Here is a 10,393-nt window from a genome sequence, read left to right as displayed (position 1 = left end):
GTCCTGTTTGTTATTTTGTTTTGTACGTGTTCCGCACATAGCGGACAGTTTTCCAGTGACTGCACTGTAAATAAACGCCCTCGCCCTGGAAATATGCATTGGGAAATGCTTTATGTGCAGTAGAGAAGAAACATTAGACGTGTGTAATATAATTTGAGCCTGTATCCTCTCAGTAACACATAAGCATTTAAACAGCTAAATTTGACTGATAAACATTTAGTATTTCAATATATATATAGTGCGGGTATCAATATTTTTTCAGTGGTTCTCTTTAACTATTCAATCCACAGCCATTACAGTGTTTAACATCCAATATATTAAATATTTACCAGGGAGAGTGTTGAACCGTGTAACCAATAAACTATTTAGATTCAACCATTTTTCAAATCCCAATTCTAAATGATTTGAAAATGTGCTAGTCTAACTGATGTAGCCTAATCTAACTAAGTGTGAGAGGTTAAGGCCTGCCTATACATTACAAAATCATTTCTTTGACTGTAAATTGTCTGTGAAATGAAAGAAACGTGTGATTGTGACCCCTTTCCATAGTCAACTCTAACGATTATTGACGATGTGGGCATACACAGCCTGAACCCAAACGCTCCTCTTTAGTCTATAAAATGTTGTAGAAATATGGTTGGATGATGTGTTATTGTAGGCTAACTAACTGTTAGTAAACACCATATTAGGGAGGACGATATAACGAAAGTATCCTCACTGTTATGAAGGTACGTGCTGGATTAGGGCCTACAGTATGCTATGGGCTACTACACTGGCTCATTATTGGGGATCTCGAGAGTGGGAGGAGCAGAAAGTGCTAGTCCAATCCCTGCTCCTCTAAACCTCTCTAGCGCTCTCCCCTCCGCCGGGGGAAACAGTGAAAACCTCCCGTAGATGTTCAGGCGCAGATGTCATGTGAAAAGCCGCATGCTCGCTGAGCGGACGACACTCAAACCGTCTGACCACCTCTCCACACTCCACGGCCCGTCTCTCTGCTCCGCTCTGCCCAGCGCGTCAACAAGCACGAGTCTGTTCTGGTCTGGAATGCTTTTGCGCAGAAACAACACTCCCCGAATGAACGTGGACGACGGCAAACATTAACGTTGTTTTGTTTTTGCCCGGGGATTTTGCTTTTTAAAAGTATTTATGTTTGTTTCTTCATGACTGCTGCATTCGGAAGAGAGTCGCACAAACACCACCATGCGAGGTAAGGATCCGACTGCTTTTGACAGCTCATTTAAATAGCAGGCGCATCTACCCACTCACATCACTGGTATTCCCCACATCCATTCTGTACTTTAGTTCTGTTGTGTGTGCGCTGTGTGAACTTTACTAGGGAAGTTTTTTATCCCAACTTGCTCATGCCTCAGTCACTATTAGCCCCAGCTTGAGAATACAATTGCCATTTACTGTCACTATTAAGTAACCTATTCGGATCTTTATACTGTGTGCGTGTGCGTGTTGTTCTCCATGAGACGTCCATGTATGGCCCATTAAACACCTTGTATAAGTCCCAGTGTTGGAGTTAACTCTGAGTTAACGCAACACTATTTAGTTTGGAGGAGCGTCAAGACTTCAGATGCTCTGGCTGAATGGAGTGCCTGAATATAGATCATCTTCACGAAGCACATCATTTGCTATTGCCGTAAACTATTTCCGTAAACTATTGCCACGGACGATTTAAAGCGGCAATTCGCAGTTGAAACAATAACAAAGCCTTTCCCACCCCTGTTTCGGCAAAAAGCTGAGGGATGGGACTGGATAAATGTAAATGGTTTAGTAGAGCGCATGACACGTTGGAACACAGAACCTGCAAGCTTGGCCCTATAGCACCATTGACTGCAGGACACAGTCTTCTACATGTTTGCTCTCTGGAAAAAAAAATGCAAATACATTTTGTTTCTTTAAAGGGCAATCTGCAGTTGCAGCATCCATTTTTGGATTTAGAAATGATATGTACCCATTAATTCTTGAAGAATACAAGTTAGACATGCCTCATGAGCTTCGTTCAACTGTCGTACCCCATCAGAACCCCAAATATAAGCTTGTTGTCCATGTATAGGCTGTGTCCTACATACCTCCCTGGTGATATAGGGCCAGGCAAGGAGGTTCTGTGTTGGGTGTGCGCTCTACTAACCCATATCCATCAGTCAAGCTCTGCACCGCTCCATAAGCATCGAAATGCAACATTAGTGCCCCCCACGTCCACACACACACACACACACACACACACACACACACACACACACACACACACACACACACACACACACACACACACACACACACACACACAGAGAGGGTAATGTCCCCATGTCTTCGAGACGGAAGTTCAACCCACAGCTCTCTCTCTTTTTCCCTCTTTCTCCCCTTACAATCATGCGCTTTGGATCCAAGGCCTTCAATGCTGAATAGTAGACCTATTTTACAATTTACTCCTACAAATTATGTCAGACTAACAAAACATAGTGGCAATGCTGTTCGGTCCAATAATTGAAAATGAACATTTCCGTGATGACCAATTGTTGTCAAATTGCGTAGGTCTAGTGTTATTAATTTTTATGATCACTAGCCTATAGGCTACCTTGTGAATTGTAAAAGAACAATCATCACTTAAACGGAAACCCGTGACGAAAATAAACCCGTGACGAAAAAAAGTATAAATAAAGTAACCAGTTTGTTCAATGAAAGACAGGTGAGGGCCTCACTTAGAGGTAGTCTAGTCTTAGAGGTAGTCTATAGCGTCTGTTGTTCCAGCCTGCATTCTCATTCCTTCGTTGTAGGTGTGTAGACCTATGACAAATGATACAAAAACGCCATTGTGTTGATATTAATAAAGTGTAGTTAAACTAAACTGTACTGAATTATGGGCAATATTAACGTTAAACATAGATTATCAATGGCGCGCTTAATTTGAGTTTGTCATCATTAAATATACAACATGCCTAGTACAGAAATGACTCTTAAAATAAACAACATTCAAATAATAATTATGATTATTCTAAGCCCATTGTTGAAGTTATAAGACAATATTTAGACTAATATGAATATTTTTTCAAAGTGCAACAATATTCTGTGATGTTAGTTAACAGTATTTTCATATTTTTACATTAATATTATTGTGTCCAATGCTATTGCTATTTGGCTTTGAAAATCAAGCAACATTAGAAGGATTAAAATACACCTCTGTTTGCTTCTGCGATTAGCAATTTAGCAGGCCTTCTCTTATAACCCTGGGGATAAAAGAGGACGAAAACTTTGGGGAGGACATCTATCTCTCTCGCTCTCTCTCTCGCGCGCGCGCAAATGACTTAACTCGTCTCTCCCCGCCCGCCTTGCAGTAACTGTAGCCTACACTCACACTTTATTGGGCCTTGCGACCACTAGTGCATGGGCTTCTTGGGGGGATGCCGAAATCTCCGGCTTTATAGCTGTGGTGGGTAGAAGAGGGCCCGAAGCGTCTCTCTCTGTCCTCCTGTCTTTCTCTCTCCGTCTATCCTGCTGAACGCCCCAAAGGGTTTGTCAGATAGAATTAAATCAGTGTGCGCCACGCGGCCCCTCTCCCAACCTTCGCAGACTGTGGAGTCTGCACTGCTCACAGAGAAATGCAATCACATCCACGAGGTTATGAAAAATAGAGCCCCCCTCATATGCCTTGTTTAATTATCATTTAGCAATTGTCAAATCTCCTGTCCCGGCTGACCGACGGACGATGATGTAGCCTATACTAGAACGATAACCAAAACCAACCAGGGGAGGGAGAAAATGCTGTGGTGAAAAAGAGAAAAGTTTCTCGTCTTATACTGTTCAATTTCCGTTATTTAATGACAAACAGTTATCCAATGACAAGAAGGAAACGTTCTGAAAATAGTTATAACCTGATGCACCTGAAACGCATACAAAAAGAACGGCTCAGGGTCAAATATTTTTTACGTGCTCTTGATTAATTGTTGCTATTTTAATTTGGATTTACTGGTTGGGGTCCAAGCATTTTGTTTCCCAAGTTCAACCTCCCCATACTTTTTCATTGCCAATTAAATCATTTAAAGCCATTTTGTTGAGGGCTATAAGCCTATTCTAATCATGAACACCCTACTTTTTTATTTCACAAATTGTCCTTTCGAATTGAAGATATTTGCAGATGGGTTCATTTCTTTCGGTTTGATTATGTTTGGCCAGGGGGCTTCTGGAACCAGGTGTACCTTTACACCTACACTTACTGTACACTCTCACCCTCATCCACAGTGACCCACAAAATACACCTTCAGTATAATAGTATGATGCCACCACAGATGCGCACATCACATGCAAACACACATGCTCACACACACATGCTCACAAATATGCATACATGCATAAGCCTAACACAGGTGACCAAACACACAATGTAATAATATGTATATGTGTGTACATGCACAAATGCATTCCAACAGACACACACACAGATACACGATGACACACTACTGCAATGCAATGCCATTTTCACACAGGCGAACCCTCCCATAGACGGTATAGGTCACTGAGTTCAGTCCAGAGCAGGAGGGGGATGGGTCATGGGGTTGGGTGTGGTCTATGTGATCCTCTCTGTGAGTGAAAGGTGTCAATCACAATCTCCAACACTTCCTCTCTATTAGAAAATACAGAATGACAGAGAGAGAGAGAGGGGTGACAAAGGGGGTGTGGTGGGTGGATGTGAGACGGCAACACACTCCATAATCTACAGACAGCACCACAGAAGACCCCACACGCCATCATCTCTCTGTCTGTCTCTCTCTACATCTTTCTCTCTTTCTCTATTTTTCTCTTTCTTTCTCTCTCTCTCTCTCTTTCTCTCACTTTCTCTCTATCTCACTCCTTCTCTTTCGTGAGCACACACACAGACACACACACACACACACACACACACACACACACACACAAATACAAATACATACACCCACTCTGTTTTCAACTCTGGCCTGTAAAACACAAATAGCCACAATGCCATGCATGAGGTCCCAATGCCAATAGAATTTGAGGCATCCTGCATCTGCATTGATCAGCCAATCCCGGCGTTATCAGGGGATCGATGCTTCCTGAAGGTCTACGGAAGCAATCCACAGCATAATCTATACTGTGGTGCACAGTTTAATTTACATAATCTACTCCAAATCATTTATCACATTACACAATCTATCTCATCTCCTCATCAACATTACCCACAGCTTGAACAGCATTCTCTATATTGTCATAATTAGGAACATAAAACTTTATTTCACTGGGTAGCATTCATTGTGGGGAAGGAGCAGGCAACACCTTAGTTGGTGGGAGGAAACAGTATAGAGGAAAATATACTCATCGTTTGTATGTGCACAGTATGTATGTGCACGTATGTGTATGTATATATGTGTGTGTGTGTTACCGACTAATGGCCCAGTGTTATGTAACTAGGGGAAAGATTACTCAAAGCCTGGGTCAGGAGAGCTAATCCTCCACACTGAGGTGTTGCACCATTACTCACACACACATACACACACAGCCACACGCACATGCACTGCACCCAATTCATCCACGTATGACTACAGTATGTATAGCCTACCTCTCTGTAACTGTGTTCCTGTCTTCCTCTATCCCCTCATGTCTCTTGGTCAGTGGTGGAAAAGTATTCAACTGTCATACTTGAGTAAAAGTAAAGAAAAGATACCTTAATAGAAAATGACTCAAGTAAAAGTGAAAGTAACCCAGTAAAATACTACTTGAGTAAAGTTCTAGAAGTCTCTGGTTTTAAATATACTTAAGTACAGTGGTGGAAAAAGTACTCAACCGTCATACTTGAGTAAAATTCCAAAGTAAAAGTAAAAGATACTCATAAAATTCCTGCTATTAAGCAAAGCAGACGGCCCAATTTATTATTTAATTTTTATGGACAGTCAGGGGCACACTCCAACACTCAGACATATTTTACAAACACAGTATTTGTGTTTAGTGTGTCTGCCAGATCAGAGGCAGTGAGGGATGACAACTTGTTATATTGATGGTGCGTGGATTGGACCATTTTGCTGTCCTGTCTGAGCAATCAAAATGTAACAAGTGCTTTTGGGTGTCAGTGAAAATGTATGGGAGTAAAAACTACATATTTTATTTTGGAATGTAGTGGCGCAAAAGCTGTCAAAAATAGAAATAATAAAGTAGATAGTCCAAAAGATCACTTAAGTAGTACTTCAAAGACATTCTACTTAGTTACTTTACACCACTGCGCTTGCTCTAACCCTGTGTCCCTGTCTCTCCTCACTCGACCGGTCTGCTCTTCCATCACTTGTGCTCTCAACTCAAATTAAGAGAGCTTGTGTGTGTGTGTGTGCCTGCTGTTGCATGTTTGACTTATCAGTGTGTTTGAGATAATGTTGTTAACAGCAGCCTGTAGACCGTGCTTCTCTATCAGTGTGTGGTCCCAGTGGTTCTGAGCGTGAGGGTGGCATCCAAGCGCGCGTACTTAACGACTGCTCCGTGTTGATTTTATTTGTGTGTGTGTGTGTGTGTGTGTGTGTGTGTGTGTGTGTAAGAGAGAGAGAGTGTGTGTAAGAGAGAGAGTGTGTGTGTAAGAGAGAGAGTGTGTGTGTAAGAGAGAGAGTGTGCGTGACTAGCAGTACATTGTATCTAGTTTATATTGGCTGTGAGGGATCTCTTGCTATCGCCCCAGTGCTGCCTGACCCTGAGCTAAAGAAGCAGCCTTTCTCTCTTTAGAATGTCCTTGTTAAACACACTGGAAGTATCTCTCAGTTATGCAGTGTATCCATACGCTGGCTGGTGGTGGAAGCAGAGGCACCCTGGTAGTCTGGTGGAGTGTGATGTGGTGCACTATGGGATTGAACTTTGATCTCATCAGCTCACTTTTGTTCAGTAGTAACTAGACGTGTCTATTGTGGGTGGTAGTCATCATGACGTGAGTCACGTGGATACAAGAACGGGCAAGGAAGAAAGAGAGATGGGAGAGGGAAAGAGAGATGGGAAAGAGATGGGAGAGGGGTAGGGGGAAAGAGATGGGAGAGGGGTAGGGGGAAAGAGATGGGAGAGGGAAGAGGGAAAGGGAGATGGGAGAGGGAAAGAGAGATGGTTGAGGGAAAGAGAGATGGGAGAGGGGAGGGAAAGGGAAAGAGAGATGGGAGAGTGGAGGGAAAGGGAAAGGGAGATGGGAAAGGGAGATGGGAGAGGGAAAGAGAGATGGGAGAGGGAGAGGGGAGGGAAAGAGAGATGGGAGAGGGGGAGGGAAAGGGAAAGAGAGATGGAAAGGGAGATGGGAAAGAGAGATGGGAAAGGGAGATGGGAGAGGGAAAGAGAGATGGGAGAGGGAAAGAGAGGAGGGAGAGGGGAGGGAGAGGTAAAGGGAGATGGGAGAGGGAAAGAGAGAGAGGGGAGGGAAAGGGAAAGAGAGATGGGAGAGGGAAAGGGAGATGGGAGAGGGAAAGAGATGGGAGAGGGAAAGAGAGATGGGAGAGGGGAGGGAAAGGGAAAGAGAGATGGGAGAGGGAAAGAGATGGGAAAGAGAGATGGGAGAGGGAAAGAGATGGGAGAGGGAAAGAGATGGGAGAGGGAAAGGGAGATGGGAGAGGGAAAGGGAGAGGGAAAGAGAGGAGGGGAGGGAAAGAGAGATGGGAGAGGGAAAGGGAGATGGGAGAGGGAAAGAGAGGAGGGGAGGGAAAGGGAGATGGGAGAGGGAAAGAGAGATGGGAAAGAGATGGGAGAGGGAAAGAGATGGGAGAGGGAAAGAGATGGGAGAGGGGAGGGAAAGAGAGAAGGAGGGAGAAAGGAAAAGATAAAGACAGTCAGATCGTGTGAGCGGTTAATTCAGCTTTCTGGATGTGTGCAATTCACCATCTGTGTGTGTGTGTGCGCGTCTATGCGGTGTCTTACTTAACAATTCAACAAGGACATCTAATAAACAGCTAATACACAGTTAATACAATTACTTGGACACAGTGTGAAGTCAGACAGAACCCTTAGCTGTACTTTCTAGAGGCATTACAGTAGCCTCCACCATTCTCAATTTTAAAAAAATGATTTAATGGAAAATAAAACATGAATATATCTTGATTAGATAAGTATTCAACCCTCTGAGTCAATACATGTTTGAATCACCTTTGTCAGTTATTACAGTTGTGATTATTTCTGGGTAAGTCTCTAAGAGCTTTGCACACCTGAATTGTACAGTATTTGCCCATTATTCCTTAGGTCTATCAAGATGGTTGTTGATCATTGCTAGACAGCCATTTTCATGTCTTGCCATAGATTCTCAAGACGATTTAAGTCAAAACTGTAACTAGGCCGCTCAGTAACATTCAATGTCATCTTGGTAAGCAACCAGTGTATAATTGGCCTGGTGTTTTAGGTAATTGTCCTGCTGAAAGGTGAATTTGTCTCCCAGTGTCTGTTGGAAAGCAGACTGAACAAGGTTTTCCTCTAGGATTTTGCCTGTGCTTAGCTCTATTACATTTCCTTTTATCCTAAAAAACTCCCTAGTCATTGCCGATGACAAGCATACCCATAACATGTTGCTGCCACCACCATGCTTGAAAATATGAAGAGTGGTACTCAGTGATGTGTTTGCCCCAAACATAAGACTTTCTATTCAGCATTTTACAGATAATTGTATTTGTGGGGTACAGAGACGAGGTAGTCATTTAAAAATCATGTTAAACACTATTATTTCACACAGAGTGTGTCCATGCAATTTACTATGTGACTAGTTAAGCACATTTTTACTCCTGAATTTATTCAGGCTTGACATAACAACAGGGTTGAATACTTATTGACTCAATACATTCCAGCTTTTCTATTTGTAAGTCATTTGTAAACATTTATAAAAACATGATTCCAATTTGACATTATAGTGTATTGTGACATAAAATTGCAATTTAATCCATTTTAAATTCAGACTGTAACCCAACAAAATGTGGAAAAAGTCAAGGGATGTGAATACTTTCTGAGCGCGCTGTAGTGTTGCTATATGTCCCTGTTACATTCCAGTCTTTACTATGTCCTGGGAGGAAACTAGGTGAAATTTCTGTGCACTTAATAGCGTCCTATAGAAGGTGACCATGGCTACCATGGATGCAACTCATTTTTAGTTACCTAAAGGTCTTTTCTGAAGACTATTTTATATTATGCATTTAGCATGTATTCTACAACTCAATTAGATGCTGTAAAAAGGTATTGCCCACCATCGTATTCCATAGAAGGGAGTTTGTGGTAGCATACCTATAGCACTTACTGTGTCAACTATACTGGTGAGCTTCTAATAGGGGTTAGCGTTTTGTGAGTGGCAAAGATTAGCCTGTGTTAGCGTCAGTAGCTAATCTCATTGAGGAGATTCTCCAGGGCATCATCAGTTCTATTTCTCTCTTGTGAGCTGCGCTTCATCTTGAACCTCAGTACCAGATCTGCTGGAACTGACCTGCTGGTAGCTCCCACAATTATAAACCCTGCCCATCTGGTACTCCAGACAGGCTAAAGCAAACGCTCAACGTATTTGAAAGATTTCAAATAGTATTTTAACCCAGGTCTTCTCTAACCTCAGTGCTCAGAATAGTGTCCTTATAAAAAAAAAAAGTCATATTTCATTATAGCCTCTTTGTTTTAAGCAGTGCCTTCATATTAATTTTCACAAAATACTGATATTGTGTGTCTGTGAGAGAGAGAGAGGGAAAGAGAGAGTGCAGGTGAAGCGAACACTTTGATTGTCTTTGTGATCAATTTGGCTCTTTGCGAAAGATGCCCCTGGGGCCACTTTGGGGAAAACCTTGTTAGACTGAGTTAAATTGTGGCCTGAGGCGAGCTATTAGCGTCCATCCCTGAGAGAGAGAGAGACACACACACACACACACACACACACATATTCTCTCTCTCACACACTCTCTCCCTCTCCCTCTCTCTCTGTGTCACACACACACAAGGCAAGTGTTGTAGTTTGGTCCAAATATTTGTGTATGCCCACTAATTTGTCTGTGGATTACGGTATTATTATATAATTATTTTAGTATAATTGATATGTTTAGCCTCCATTCCTTTGGGTCCATGTGATTCGCTAGTGTCCTCCAGCCAAGATGTGGTAGAATCTGCAGGTTTTTAATGCTATAGCTCTCTTGTTTTCGCTCTCTTTCTCCCTATTAGTCCTACCCTCTACCCTCCCCCTCTCTCACACACAAACACACAACACGCACACACAATGTCATCTACAATTAGGATTAAGACCATAGGAAGAACAGTGTGAGGTTAAGGGAGGGTTAAGGAGCAGGCAGTGACGACAAAATAATTTTTTTCTCAAACCAGAATAGGTGGGATGCTACGATGACAGTATGTGTGTCCATGCCTCCATGTGGTTGTTGATCATTTGTTGAAAAAATGGTTGTTGCCATTT

General features: G+C 42.5%; 1 protein-coding gene across 1 annotated transcript in view; it reads left to right on the top strand.

Annotated features, from left to right (window-relative positions):
• The first annotated feature begins 929 nt into the window (after nucleotides 1–929).
• LOC139389462 (nuclear receptor ROR-beta-like) overlaps nucleotides 930–10,393 on the top strand; it is a 31,676-nt gene continuing 22,212 nt past the window's right edge. The window contains exon 1 of the mRNA XM_071136236.1: nucleotides 930–1,207. Within this exon, the coding sequence (XP_070992337.1) occupies nucleotides 1,201–1,207 (7 nt within the window). The 5' untranslated portion in view covers nucleotides 930–1,200. The remainder of the gene's footprint in view (nucleotides 1,208–10,393) is intronic.

The sequence above is a fragment of the Oncorhynchus clarkii genome, chromosome 30, assembly GCF_045791955.1.
Source record: "Oncorhynchus clarkii lewisi isolate Uvic-CL-2024 chromosome 30, UVic_Ocla_1.0, whole genome shotgun sequence".
Taxonomy (NCBI): Eukaryota; Metazoa; Chordata; class Actinopteri; order Salmoniformes; family Salmonidae; genus Oncorhynchus; species Oncorhynchus clarkii.
This window is presented reverse-complemented; position numbering and strand designations above follow the sequence as displayed.